The sequence below is a fragment of the Barbus barbus genome (genome assembly GCF_936440315.1).
Source record: "Barbus barbus genome assembly, chromosome: 26".
Classification (NCBI taxonomy): Eukaryota; Metazoa; Chordata; class Actinopteri; order Cypriniformes; family Cyprinidae; genus Barbus; species Barbus barbus.
This window is the reverse complement of record NC_136754.1, coordinates 16419115-16434117: the sequence shown is the minus strand read 5'-3', so window position 1 is coordinate 16434117 and position 15003 is coordinate 16419115. Positions and strand designations below refer to the sequence as shown.

Below are 15003 nucleotides of genomic sequence, written 5' to 3'. Positions count from 1 at the left end.
CTGTATGGACAAAAAAATAAAATAAAAAACTGACTTTTTCAAAGTAGCTTCTTTACAAAATATCTGAACTGAACTAAATGTTGGGGGTGTGGTGGAAATGATCAATCTAATGCAATATGAGAGAGAAATCCCTAAAAGGCTCTATTTACACTGAGACCAATTTAAATGTTTGTGTAAAAGTTTCAATATTTGTGTAAACTGCTTTAGTGCAGATAAGTTCGTGATATTTTTAGTAGCACATAGAAGCAGGAAGACTGCTCTTGTGCAAGTCGTTGTTGGTTAGTGCTGGTCTCCAATAATACAGTACAAAAATGTGTCATCAGAGCACTACAGGAAAGAAAGTTCCTTGCCTGAGGAATGATTCAGTATTACACCTAAGGTACAACTACAACTGTTCAATTATGGCATTTGTGTATTTGAACTGCTCGCTCTTGAGCAAACTCACTTTATAGGGAAGAGAGGCAGAGCGCGGTGTGTTGTCAAAGAATGCTAATAGTGTGTCTGTATACTTTCATCACAAGCTCTTTAACAGCTTCCACTGATGTGGGCCTCTTTGAAGATGGCTTAAGGACTGCATTTGATAACACAGGAGACCTAAGATACCTGAGGCTTAGGTATTTTTTATAACCACATGCCAGCATTAGACATTATAGCATGTCATTTTTATTTTTTGGTTTACATTTGTTTGAAAAACATAGTTTGTGGTTCAGTAATGTCTTGTGGTAGGTTCTGTGAGCTTTTCAACATACATTTTTTGTGGTTTAGCTGTACCAAAGAAACGTTAAAAGTGTAAGATGCTTATAATCTAATGAAGAGAGATGTTAACCAAAGATAGTCTAAAATCTGCAGTGTTCACTTTTAAAATAAATAACATTAAAGGTGTTCCTCACTTGTATTGTAAAAACTTTTAATTGAATGCAGTTTATTCCACTGTGAATAACATCATCTACCAAATACATTGTGTAATATTTCACTCAGAGGCAGAAGCTTCCTTTTATTGTTTTCCTTGTGTTTCCTGAAGAAAAGCAACATGTATGTGGTTGTAGACTACTTGGAGGCTGTAAATTTTGTTGTTCTCAAGGATAGCACTAGGAAAAAAATTGTCTGAAATGTGCTTTCTTTTTCCCCTTAACCCACTGTTGTCTTTTTACTCACAGGTGGCTTTCACATTGGATACTTAAACATCTGATTCCGGCCAGGAAAGCAAGATAAACACCGAAAGAGAGGGTTGAACATCTGCTGAACACATCAGCAGAAGGCTGTCACCAGGTGGGCTGTATGCTGTGGCTTTGGAGACGGAGCCAGAGGACTTCTTTATACCCACAGGCCTCGGCTGTCCAAAGGGGGATGATCTGGAGCGCTGCTCACAGGCCTATCATTAGGCCATCGGGGCCCATGCTAAGGAATGGATAGTTTTGCTGCTAAATGTTACAGTGTAACTTCCCTTTAACTATGGGTCAAATCCTTTTATTCCTTGGAATCAGCTAAAGCAGCAGTTGATGCAAAGCAACTTTTATTTGCGTTTTAGAATTTATATAATTTGGCGTTTTTTATTAGCATTTATTGTTTTTAGGTGGTTTTAACGTTATATTACAAAACAGACTTTTGGATTTATGAACAAACAAAGACCATGGCGGCTACCTATCGCATTGTGGTCAGCAGTATTAACTGTTATAACAGTGTTGTGATTGACCGTCGTGTCCAGCACACTGTACACTACTGTAATGGGCCCTGTGGTGCACTAAAACATGGACTGAACTGCACAGTGGCTCACCGCAGCACTTGTGCTGAACTTCTTGACACCCCCATATCTAGAACCTGCTCTGACCGGCCCATCAGCCTTCATGAGTCCAAAACGATGGAGAATGGCAACACCGGACCTGGTGCTTTCTGCGACGACTACCACCAGGTCACCCCCAGAGTTAAGAAAGGATCTACCATCCAAAGCTCAGCAAGCCTCAAGGATATTACAGGGGAAGCTATCAACCTGGCAAGTGGAAAAATCAAGGAGTTTTCATTTGAGAAAATCAAATACTCTTCCAGCCATGTGACTTTCAGAAAGGGCCGTAAGGTTCGGCCAGACTCCTTCAGCAGGAGGTCCACTGATCTAGACATCATCTATGGCCAGTTCACAGGCAATGATGAGAACTGTCCTCCATTCGGCCTGTTTCAGAAATCTGTACTCGAAGAGGATAAGCTAAGTCGCAGTGCATCCCTAGAGCAGAACCTAAACAACGTGGCCACGCTCTACCTGAACAGCCTCACCGAGGAGAACCTAATTACCCGCATACTGGAGAAGACCAAGGCAGACAGCAGTGCCTCAGGAGAAGACATTAAAGCCTGTCTGGACATTCTCCTCAAGTGCTCGGAAGATCTGAAGAAGTGCACGGACATCATCAAACAATGCATCAAAAGGAAGTCGATAGGTGGAAGCAGCGATGACTCTGGGAACCCTGAAGTCATTTATAAAAATGTGATGGCTCGTCTCTCCAACTACCTGAAGAGGCTTCCTCTTGAGCTGGAACAGGGGCAAAGTGTGAGGCAGGAGCACAGCGAGCTTGCTGAACTAGTCAACAGCATACACGGGCTGCAACAAATCCCTTTCTCCCCCATCTTTGGCAATGAGCAACCTCCGCGCTATGAGGACGTTGTTCAATCTCCTCCGCCCACAAAGCCTCGAACGAAACCCTCCCAGCCAGAACCTCCAGAAGGCTCTAGGGATTTTGCAAGCAATGTGAAATCCATTCAGAGCCCCTCGGGTTTGTCAGCACGTACACCTCCATCAACTAATGGGTTCCCGCATGGCAGCTTGCCTTCGGCCTCCAGTAGCGGTTCAGCACCTTATATCTGCCACCACACAGTCTCAACCAGCCGACCGGACACATTTTCTTCCACAAACTCTCTCTTGTCTAGCAGCAGCGAAAGCCTCTGTAAGGATGCCATGGAGGCTCTGTATATCGAGGAGGAGGATTCGGATTTGGGAAGGATGCCAGACAGGGCAGTTAAAGGGGATGGGAAGCACAGCTGTACTATTTCGGAGTCCAGACCGTTCTCCAAAAGACCTACTGGCTACTGCGAGCCTAGTGGTATTTCAGATAAACTCCATGAACTTGGTAGAAACGGAACTGTGTTCAAGCCTAAAAATGACTCGATGTTCAACCAGATGTACTTGCCAAAAAGCACAGATTCCAGACTGTTCCCTAGATCAACCACGCACGTTAATAAAGGGGGATCTGATGACATTGATAAATTGCTGATGGACCTGGAGTGTCTTTCCCAGAACATGCAAAAGGAGCCTCCACTGCCCCCTAAACTTAAAAACTGTGCCCAGCAGACAGGCTCCCCACAGCATTTGATTGGTAACTCAGTGGCTAAAGATCTACCAGTGACGAGTTTGTCTGGACCCTCGGTGACCAAGCCCTCTGAGACAGGGGTTGAGGCCACCGAAGAAGATGATGGAGCTCTGCTTCTCAGGATTCTTGAGAGCATTGAGAGCTTTGCTCAGGAGCTGGTGGAGAGTGGAGCTGGGAGAGGAACTCAGTCTAAGGAGCGAGAGGTCATGCGTCTTCTTCAGGACACACTGGCCAGCACCAAAGCAGAGGTGACTCCGCTTCCGCTGCCTGTACCTCCGTCTGAGACTGCATCTACACCAGCACAAACACCTAAATGCACACCTGCCCCAACACCCTCAAGTGCACCTGCTGCCGTACAAATCCCTGCTTCTACTGTAAGGGACACAGGCTCAACGCTTCTCATTCAACAGACGCCCGAAGTCATCAGGGTGAGTTCAGCTAAACTGACTATGTAGAGTTTTCATGTCTCTTCCAGTATCTGTGCAATGTGTATCATTGTTAAAATGATAAAAAAAGGTAAGAAAAAACACGATAACTTATAATTTACACATTTCTGAGTCTAAAATTGGCTGTTAGCAGCTGTTTGTGAATGTTGCATGACTCTCTCAAATGTCCTCAGTGACAAAGTTGGATTTCAGAATCATTAAAGCTAGTCTGGGGATGAAGTCAAACGCAACGTATGCAAGGAAACTAAAGAACTTACAGTACATGGAGGGATTTTTTTAAGAACAGAGAGCAGCTTTAGGGTAAACCAGGGACCCATTCACAACTATAATAAAAGACTACAGGCAGTCATTGATGCTCAAGGAGGCAAAACAAAATATTAAGAACCAAGGATAGGTAAAGGTTTGCAAGATAATTTGGGTAAATTCAGTTATGTTGTTTGTGTGTGTGTACTTGTGTGTGTGTGTGTGTGTGTGTATGTATATGTATGTATATGTATGTATATATATGTATGTATATGTATGTATATATATATATATACATATACATATATACATATACATATATATATATATATATATACATACATACATACATACATACATACATATATACACACACACACACACACGTGTATATATATACACACATCTGGCTGATTGGCCTATCGCCGTTATTTAGTTTGTGAATTATCATACGTAGGGAATTTTAACATTTCATTTGCATGGTAAATTTTGCGTAATACACGTTATTAATCTGAAGGGGATGGTGGTTTTACAGAGGGGATGCTTTTTGTCATTTTTTTCAACCAGGGGGATGCCATCCCCCAGCATCCCCCCCTTAATTCGAGCCCTGTGTGTATGTACGTATGAAGAGCTTATTTGCAAAAACCGATAAATGGCACTTAAAAAAAAAAAAAAGAGCTGATAGCTGTGCATTTTTTTTTCCACATCTAAAGAGATTACAAAGATTAAACAAGTGTTTTTTTAAACTCTAAAACATGAATTGTGGAGTTATCTGCTTTAGCCAAAAAAATTACTGTTGGAGTTATCTGCTTTTGCTAGAAAACAAACATTTTATAGATATATAAAGTGGTGTGAACACTTTTTCACACAGGGCCATGTGGGTTTTGGGTTGTGTTTACTTGTGTTATCTTTGATTAATATTTAAATTTGTTTGATGATCTGAAACATTAAAGTGTGACAAACATGCAAAAAAATTAAAAATCAGGAAGGGGGCCAACACTTTTTCACACCACTGTATATATAAAATGTTTGTTTTATAGAAAAAGCAGATAACTCCAACAGTAATTTTTTTTATATATATATAAAAAAGAGAGAGCTCGTACAAAATGCATGTTTTTATTTAGTACTGTCCTCCTGAGTATGATATTTTACATAAAAGATGTTTACATTTAGTCCACAAGACAAAAAAATAGCTGAAATTATTAAAATAACCCCATTCAAAAGTTTGGGAACCCTTGATTCTTAATACTGTGTGTGGATACCTGGATGTTCCACGACTGTTTTTTATTTTGTGATGGTTGTTCCCTTGTTTTGTGATGGAGTCCCTTGTTTGTTCTGAACAGTTAAACTGAGCACTGTTCTTCAGAAAAATCCTTCATGTCCTGTGGAATCTTCAGTTTTCCAGCAACTTTTGCATATTTGAAGCAGTGCAAACTTTCACACTGAGGACAATTAAGGGATTCAAACACAACTATTAAAAAGGGTTCAAACATTCACTGATGCTCCTGAAGGAAACACGATGCATTAAGAGCCGGACAACCATCTCATGAACAATCATCACAAAACAGTCGTGGATCATCCAGGTATATATACTCATATACATACATACATATATACATATATGTGTGTTGTGTGTGTAAATCTTTATGTAGATGTATTTTTCAGATTTTCCAATGGGTATTATATAACATATGAGCAGAACGGTGTTTAACTTTGGCACAATGGAAGTGGAAAATCCATTTTACCATTAGATAAAGCACAAAATTATAGCCTCCATAAACAGAAATCATTACATCAAATTTCCTCCTTGGAATACTGTGGTACGTGCATGAACTAAAACATGGCTTTTTAGGGGAAGTGGAATTTATCATTAATACTGTATAAGCAGTGATGGGGTTATAATTTTGTATTGTACAGGTCTGTATTTGTCACCAGTAACCGATCATGTGGACTAGTTTAATTTCAAATGATTCAATAACAATATCATGTTTTGATGTAAAAAGAAACAATCGTGTATTAATTAATTATTTTGTTGTATTTTACTTGATTTCCATTTTAAAACCTTCCTAATTTCCCAGGTGTATTTTGATGTCCAACTATAAGGCATCTAACTATACTAACTTAATAGAGACTATAAGACTTAATAGAGTATGTAATACTCTTAAACTGTTACCCCTAGGAAAGATAGGGGGTTGCAGAGAAGTTTGTTGCAGTTAACTGTGGGGTCAGTATCATGTGTCTTCTGGAGCTGGCTGTCACCTTTAGTCCATTTTTCTTCACATCCATCATGTCCATCACAGTTTGTCATTCTCTAGTTCAGGGATCTTGGGTGAGACTCTGGCACATACTGGACATAATTGTTTATATATGAATGGCTTTTTTTAAGTATGCCCATTTCTTTGAAAAAATTTGTAAAAGGTATGTGCGTAAAAGGGCAGCTCTCAATGCATTAAAACCTAAATCATTATTTAGTGCAAGTATCAAGAATGTTTTGGCCTTTCATTCATTCACTCTCAGCTCTCTAAAGTGTTGTCAAGCTGTTTATATCCCAAGTCAGTCCTAGCACATTTAACCCTTGCTCTTTATGTGTCCTCTGTTCTTCCTCTCCCACCCTTTATCTTTTTTCCTGCCTGGTAAATCCTCACTTGTTTATTTTCCTGGCTTTGTAAACCAATACCAGCTCAGGACTGCTATTTATGACGTTGCCATGACATCTGTCAAGAGTGGAACCCCCTTAATAATGGGGCTCCTCCTCCAAGTCCTATTTCTGTACCTCTTCAGTGCATAACTAAGAACCCTTAAGGTTGGATGAGTCGCATACTTGTGCACGAACATGCACGTACACACCTCTAAGTGCACATAGAAAAATGCCCTAATGGCTGATAATTTAGGTTTTGTAGAAACAAGTGATCAAGACTCCCCAATACTCCAAATACTAGAAGTTTTATCTCAAATGAGGCTGAATTAGTTCACACTAAAAGTATGCATATCGTCTTTTGCACGTTAGCTTCATTACAAAGATACAAGTGTGAGATGTTTAGTTAGAAAACATGCATGTTTTCATAAAACGCACATCCCCTAGTAACCGTCTCTCATTGGTCCACCTGTTATTTTGGGACTGGATTGTGATGCTGTAGCCATGCAGTTGGTGTGGAGGACACGCAGTCCTTTTTCGAGAGCACTGGTAGGTCACAGCAAGAGCAGGCAGTGGGAATTTTGGCACAGACACTGTTAATGGTGTTGATTTGCCCTGGGCACTTCTCCTCCTCCTTGTCATCCACAGACAAAGGTGTCAGGAAGACTAAATCCGCTTACTCCCCGCCTACTATTTCATTCCGCTAAGAGACTGGCTGTCGCCAAAGGGAAAACGGACCCAGTGTTGCCGTGGGGGTCACGGCTAAGTTTGGGAATAGCTTTCTGCTAACCCGATCCCCTCTCTGGCCCCCGAGGGAGCAATAAAAATAAGAGCGTCAGGAGCCCTGCCCACTGCCCCATTTAAACACAAAGCTGCCAATCAAGATTCAAGATTCAAGAGTTTTATTTGTCACATACACAATTATACAGAGTATAACCAGCAGTGAAATGTAGGTCAGGTCCGCTCCAAGGACAGTGCAATTATAAAGAATACAAATATTAAGAAGTAGTACAAACATAAAATAAAATAAAGATAAGATAAAATAAGATAAGATAAGATAAAAAAATATAAATATAAATGTGCAGGTCAGTATGTTGTTGACAAATAGTAATGAGAGGAATGTGCAAAAACTAATGTGCAAAAAGTTGTACAGGGTATTTGAATAGCAGCAATAGGAGGTAGAGAAAAATTATGAATAACTTATTGATATATGATATTTACATGGAGAAAAATTATGAATAACTTATTGATATGGGGATATTACATGGAGTCAAGTGATGTTATGACACAGAGTTAGAGTTTAGGAGCCTGATGGCCTGGGGGAAGAAGCTCCTCCCAAGTCTCTCAGTTTTTGCCATCAGGCTACGGAAGCGCTTACCAGATGGAAGCAAAGTGAATAGACGGTTAGCAGGGTGATTAGAGTCCTTGAAGATTTTAACAGCTCTATTTTTGCAGCGTTTGAGGTAGATGTCCTGCAGAGAGGGGAGAGCAGACCCTGAGATGCGCTCAGCTAAACGCACAACTCTCTGTAGTGCTTTGCAGTCCTGACTGGAGCTGTTTCCATACCACACTGAGATGCACTGAGTCAATACACTTTCTATGGTCCCTGAATAGAAAGTTTTCAGGATTGCTGGTGAGACCCTGAATTTCCTCAGCTGTCGCAGATGGTACAGTCTTTGCCTGGCTTTCTTAACCTGTGTTTGGATGTGTGTAGTCCAAGTCAGGTTCTCGGAGATGTTTACGCCGAGGTACTTGAAGCTACTCACCCTCTCCACAGGGGTCCCACTGATCTTGAGAGGAGAGTAGGGCTGCTGCTGTCTCTTCCTAAAGTCCATGATCAGCTCTTTAGTTTTCCCCACATTCAGAGAGAGACAGTTGTCCTGGCACCATGATGTGAGTCTCTCTACCTCATCCAAGTATGCGGTCTCATCGTTGTTGGAGATGAGGCCCAGAACCACAGTGTCATCAGCGAATTTGACAATGGATGTGGAGCTGTGAGAGGACACGCAGTCATGCGTGTAGAGAGAGTAGAGCAGGGGACTCAGGACACAGCCCTGTGGGGCTCCTATGTTCAGAGTGATGGAGTTTGAGGTGAACTGGCCAACTTTCACCACTTGAGGTCTGCCGGTGAGGAAGTCTTGAATCCAGTCACAGAGTGAGGAGTTAAGGCCGAGGTCTGTGAGTTTAGATGCCAGCTTGATGGGGACTATAGTGTTGAAAGCTGAGCTATAGTCAATGAATAGCAGCCTTACATAATTCCCATTGTTGCTGTCCAAGTGTGTGAGGGAAGAGTGGAGAACGTGAGAAATGGCATCGTCCGTGGATCTATTTGGGCGATAGGCAAACTGAAGAGGGTCCAAAGTATCAAATGGGCGGCAAATAATGGAAAGATGTTCCAGATGAGGCGAGCAGGAACGCGACAGAATGGAGATATTCCTGGGATCACACCATTTCTTGTTGATCATGAAACATACTCCTCCACCCCTGGATTTACCGGCCTCTGCTGTTCTTTCCGTCCGAAAGACAGAGAAGTTATCACTCGGCATTACAGCAGTGTCCGGGACCGAGGACGAAAGCCACGTTTCTGACAAACAAAGGATGTTGCAGTCCCTTATGTCCCGTTGGAAACTAATCCTGGCTCTAAGATCGTCCATCTTATTCTCCAAGGATTGGACATTAGCAAGGAGAATGCTTGGAAGAGGAGGACTGTGAGCCCTTTTCCTGAGTCTGACTCGAATTCCAGCGCGCTTCCCGTGGTGTTTCTTGATCCGTCGCCTCGGGGGGTTATTGTTTGTCTCCGCGTTCCGAAGAATCTCCAGAGGCCACGCAGGATTCATGGATAAAGTGTCCTGAAGCAGGTTGGTGTAGCGGTTTCCAATGTCCAAAAGTGTTTCTATGTTGTAGGTGATCAGTGCCGACGTGAAATGTGTAAAAAGAGAAAGTAAAAGTAGGTAAAAAAGTAAGTTTAAGCAAAATCTCAGCGGAGCGACCCGAACGGCGTCCGAACACAGCGGCGCCATCTTGGTAATCATCATGGAGATAAACAAGGCTGCGGAAACGTTAGACCCATGCAAGCAGTTGTGTCATACCTGTTTGCTGTTTATGATGGGAATCTTGTTTTTAACAGGGTGCACCTGCAGTGCTTTCCACGTTTCATCTCATTTAGTTCCTGCATGTGTCATCACAAACACAAAAGCACTGAATGAATCAAGATGTGGCCCATCTGTCATGTGTCAGCATCTCAGCATCTAGGGAACCAGCTCCAGAGCTAACAGTTGCTGTTGTGCATTGCTGCAATACCTGAGTGTGGTCTTTTGTTTGTATGTCTCTTTCCGTCCCATGGCTCATTGCTAGACCAAACAGCAGGTGAAGTTGAAAGTGGACGCTCAGTTGGGTTTAGGTCTCCTTGTCTCTGTGTCTGTGCTGACAGGGTAATCTGTTGCTCCGGATGCTGGGGCTAGTGCTTCTCTCTTGAGATTGCTTATTTACTGCTTCTCTCTGGTTCTTGGTTTCACATGTACGTCATGATGAAACTTATAAACTAAAGTCTTTATATAGGCCTGGAGATGAAGGTGAAGGTAATTGAAATTAGTGTTCACTGGGAGTTAAATGAGTTGTGGCCACTAATAGCATTTGCACACACTTTTGCCCATAAAACTTCAAAAATCATGGAAATCAGTTCACTATATGAAGATTCCCACAAAATCTAATTCTATAGGCCAATTCCTGTAGGAAGGTTTACTCTATGATTAGGGAAAACTATTTTTTAATTTAATTTAATTTCTTTCTTTTTCTTTCTTTCTTGTGGATAATTGGATATGTAATTGTGCATTTTCCCTATTTTTACATTTAGATTGTCTTTGGCATCCTCTAACACTCTGTTATGCTCTAACAATGCTTAGTTAGAGCATTAGAACAAGACCTTCATTCATCTTCAGAACACAAATTAAGATATTTTGATGAAATCCGAGAGCTTTCTGACTCTTTATATGTTCCCAGACACAGAAACATAGTAAGAAGAGAACTATTGAATAAAGTCGTTATTTTTGTGTTCTTTGTGCACAAAAAAAAGTACATTTGAACCACTGATGTCACGTGGACTGTTTTAACAATGTCCTTATTACGTTTCTGGGTCTGGGAACATTTCAGTTGCATTGTTGTATATGCAGGGTCAGAAAGTTCTTGGATTTCATTAAAAATATCGTCATTTATGTTCCAAAGAATAACTAAGGTCTTATGGGTTTGGAACGACATGAGGGCGAGTAATTAATGACAGAACTTTCATTTTTTGGGTGAACCATCCCTTTAAAATATTTTTAATTCCTTACACTATAATGTTATGATGCCCACTTATGTTATGAGTCCACTTGTAACATTAAATAGATTGATTTTAGTTTTTAGTCCTTTTGCTTTAAATTATTTAGACAAAATAATGTCCGTAATAATGAGCCTAATTTTTATATATATATATATATATAGGTGTGTTTGTGTGAGAATAACTTAAATATTGACGGTGCAGTGCTATTTCAGTACAGTTAGCTGCTGGTTTAACCTAATTATCTGTAGTTAACACAATACTTTGCGCTGAAATACCTTGTTCAAAAGCAGCTTCACTGTTTAGCACATGCACCACTCAGATTTGAGGCCTGCATGTAAAACCTTCCTCCACTTAGCCTAGAGACGGCTCCCACCATGTTGGACTGGAGACCTTGCCCTATTGGTGTGATCACATAGTGAAGACAAGGCAATATGTCCTTCACTGCACCTGTTAGGAAGTGCTGTTAATCTCCATGGTGACAGGGAACACCCTGCTTGGCAATAAGAGTGTTACAGTCAATATAAATCAGAAGTATCTCTTCCAAGAGCTCAAGCCAACTAGTCATGCTCCGAGCCACAGACACACCACTGTGGGTCACCACTGGCCAGGCTACATTCATTGAGAGTGAGTGGGTCAACACGTCACATCTGTTATATGCTGTGAAGAAAAACTCCAGAGTGCCCTTCTGTATAGCATTTAAACGGATCATGAAAACATATGAGAGATTACTCTGCAATAAAAACATACTTTGAAATAAGAATGATTGTTTACTACCTGTCTACCTGACTGTTTTTGATGAAAACCATATTAAGATCATTATAAGATCAGGAAACATTATTAGATAGCTTTAAAAATGCTTAAAAATTTAAAAATTTCATGGCTGCTTCAAAAAAAAAAAACAAGGCGTGGGGAGAGCAACCCTGTTTCAATCAAAATATTGCTCTAAGGCAGTGTTGTTTTGGTATTATTTCTTTACTATTGTAGTATTTATTAATTTTTGCATTAGCTTTTTTTTTTAAACATTTTCAGATAACTGAGACTTTATGAATCCTTCTAAAGGAGTTTAAAATTACCAAAGAACAATGTTTTGGTGATGCGAAATTGAATGCCTCACAGTGATTTTTTTTTTTCATTCTGAAAATGTGTTAATCAAGAGAATAAGCAAACCACCGCAATTAACACACCTGTGTTAAACCAAGAGCAACGGGAGACCTGGAAAAACAAGGAATAGGCAAAAGCAGCGAGTAAGAGAGCAAAAAACAAAGCAGTTTGTGAATGATAATGGGGGATTAGAATTTAATTAAATTCTCACACAGTTCAGTTTGTACACCTGTACACTCAGTCTGTACACCTGGCAGTCTTTTCAAAGTAAATTTTGGTCTTTCACAGTCAGAATCACCAGTTTTGATCACAAGTGACAGTGTTTCTTTGCTCACTCCCTCAAGGACAAAAAGAAAGAAAACAGTGAGTGAAGATGCCTGTATGCCTGTTGTGTCCATCTTTTTAATCGCTAGAATTGTTTGCATAGGGTCAGTAGGGAATTACATCACCGGCATGGCTGTCTTGTACTGAGAGGAAATGAAATCACAGCAAAGGTCTGAGCCAAGAAAACCCCCTTATGTACAACATCCTCCTGTGAATCACCGCCTGTTGCTATTTGTGAAGGGTTTCCAATACAAAAAGGTAACGGAAGAGGCTATAGCTCTGGTACGAAGCAACATAAAAGTACATGGCAACAAGACAACAGCCTTCTGAAACAACAGTGTGTATCAGTTTAAGCACTGATAGAGAACACTGATTCACATCCAATCTTCTCCCAGGCCTTGGGATTTTTTTCTCAGGATTTAGGATGTCTGAGGGGATGTGCTAACACGGTACTTAAGCCTCCATTTGTGTTGGGGGCTGCTTAAGTCCTCAAGCTGGCATGGAGATTTGACAAGACAAATAGGAGCTCTGTGTTACTTCCTGTAGCATGACCATCAGCATTGAACAGTGGCTTCCTATTTTGAACAATGAAACTTGCTCATTCATAGTCTTGAACTGTTTGTCTTCTAATGGTTGGGTGAACAGCCTGATGGAATGGGTGTAGGATGATTTCAGTTAGCCTGGTTTATTGGGAGCGGATCAATTTTTGTTATTTTTCCTGCTATTTGTCAGACTGATTGTTTTGAGAGATCTTTTATAGGAAGATCAGAGTTCTGTTTGTGGTTTTGTGAGATGTATCTGTGTTTTTGCTTATGTCAGTATTTAAAAATATTGAGACATAAGGGGTTCCTGTTGTATTTGGTGTATTATGTATTGAGTTCATTAAAATAAGAGTGCTTTTGTTAGAAAATTGAAGTGAATTACATCTTCAATCATCTAAAATAGCTTTTCTGTGAATCCATCAGACAAAACTCCCAGACTAATTGACAATGCTACTTTTGTGCTCTGAAAAGTATCACTGAAAATTAGATGGTGCATTGTGAAATTCTTCAGAAATAATTCAGACAAATATTTCAAACTATTGACTTTTATATATGCTACAAAAGAGGTTTTGAGGTCTTATTGATATCAAATTAAGGCTTAGCAAAACTTAACTGCATTAACATCACATGGGGGTACAGTCAAAGCCATGAAATATATATTTCAATAAAAAATCTGGCTGTTTTACTGTTTTAATGTCTATGTATGTAAGCAAGATCGTTTTTTTGTCTGATTGTCTGAAAGAAATTAATACTTTTATTCAGCAAGGATGCAGTAAATAGATCAAAAGTGTCAGTAAAGACATTAATAATGTGACAAATAATTTCTACTCTATTTCTACCTAACTCCTGATTCCAAAAATATTAAGCAGCACACCTGTTTTCAACATTGAAAATAAGAAATGTTTCTTAAACACCAAATCAGCATATTTGAATGATTTATGAAGGGTCATGTGACACTGAAGTCTGGAGTAATGGCTGCTCAAATTTTTTCAAATTCAACTTTGCCATCACAGGAATAAATAACGTTTTAAAGTATATTAAATTAGAAAAATCTACAACATGAATTCAGGAAATGTTAGGACGTTTTTAAATTTGAATAAAATGAAAACTAAAAGAATTTCAAGTCACATGAGCCAATATTTTATTCACAATAGAACATAGATAACATAAATGTTTAAACTGAGAAATTAAAAAATTTTATGCACAAAATGAGCTCATTTCAAATTTGATGCCTGCTACAGGTCTCAAAATAGTTGGGATGGGGCAGGTTTACCATGGTGTAGCATCTCCTCTTCTTTTCAAAACAGTTTGAAGACATCTGGGCATCGAGGTTATGAGTTTCTGGAGTTTTGGTGTTGGAATTTGATCTCATTCATGCCTGATATAGGTTTCCAGCTGCTGAAGAGTTTGTGGTCGTCTTTGACGCATTTTTCATTTAATGCTGCGCCAAATGGTGAAAGATCTGGACTGCAGGCAGACCAATTCAGCACCTGGACTCTTCTACTACAAAGCCATGCTGTTGTAATAGCTGCAGTATGTGGTTTTGCATTGTCCTGCTGAAATACACAAGGCCTTCCTTGAAATAGACGTCGTCTGGAGGAGAGCATATGTTGCTCTAAAAACTTTATATAACTTATAGCATTCATAGTGCCTTCCAAAACATGCAAGATGCCCATACCGTATGCACTTATGCACCCCAACACCATCAGAGATGCTGGCTTTTTTTTTTTATAAGTATTTTTATTAGTTTTATATTTCACAATAAACACCAAACAAAACAACAACAATAAAAGAACAAAATACATAAAAAAATAAAAATAATAATAATAATAAAAGAAAAAAACAGACTTTTAAGAGCAATTAGGGCATACAAGCAGTTTCAATGGAAAAACAAGGCACTCAATAGGGGGCAGACTAGAGGCTGACATTTTTTCGGGAATCCCACGGGATGGGAAAGAAAATCGCTACGAATCACGTGATTGGGACGGACAGAAAAAAATACCAGCGGGAGCGGGCGGGACCGGGAATAGTAATGATATAC

The 15003-nt window shown here is 39.9% G+C and overlaps 1 protein-coding gene across 1 annotated transcript in view; it reads left to right on the top strand.

Annotated features, from left to right (window-relative positions):
- The first annotated feature begins 1553 nt into the window (after positions 1 to 1553).
- LOC306846699 (serine/threonine-protein phosphatase 2A regulatory subunit B'' subunit alpha-like) overlaps positions 1554 to 15003 on the top strand; it is a 41931-nt gene continuing 28481 nt past the window's right edge. Inside the window, exon 1 of the mRNA XM_079380265.1 lies at positions 1554 to 3781. Within this exon, the coding sequence (XP_079236391.1) occupies positions 1631 to 3781 (2151 nt within the window). The 5' untranslated portion in view covers positions 1554 to 1630. The remainder of the gene's footprint in view (positions 3782 to 15003) is intronic.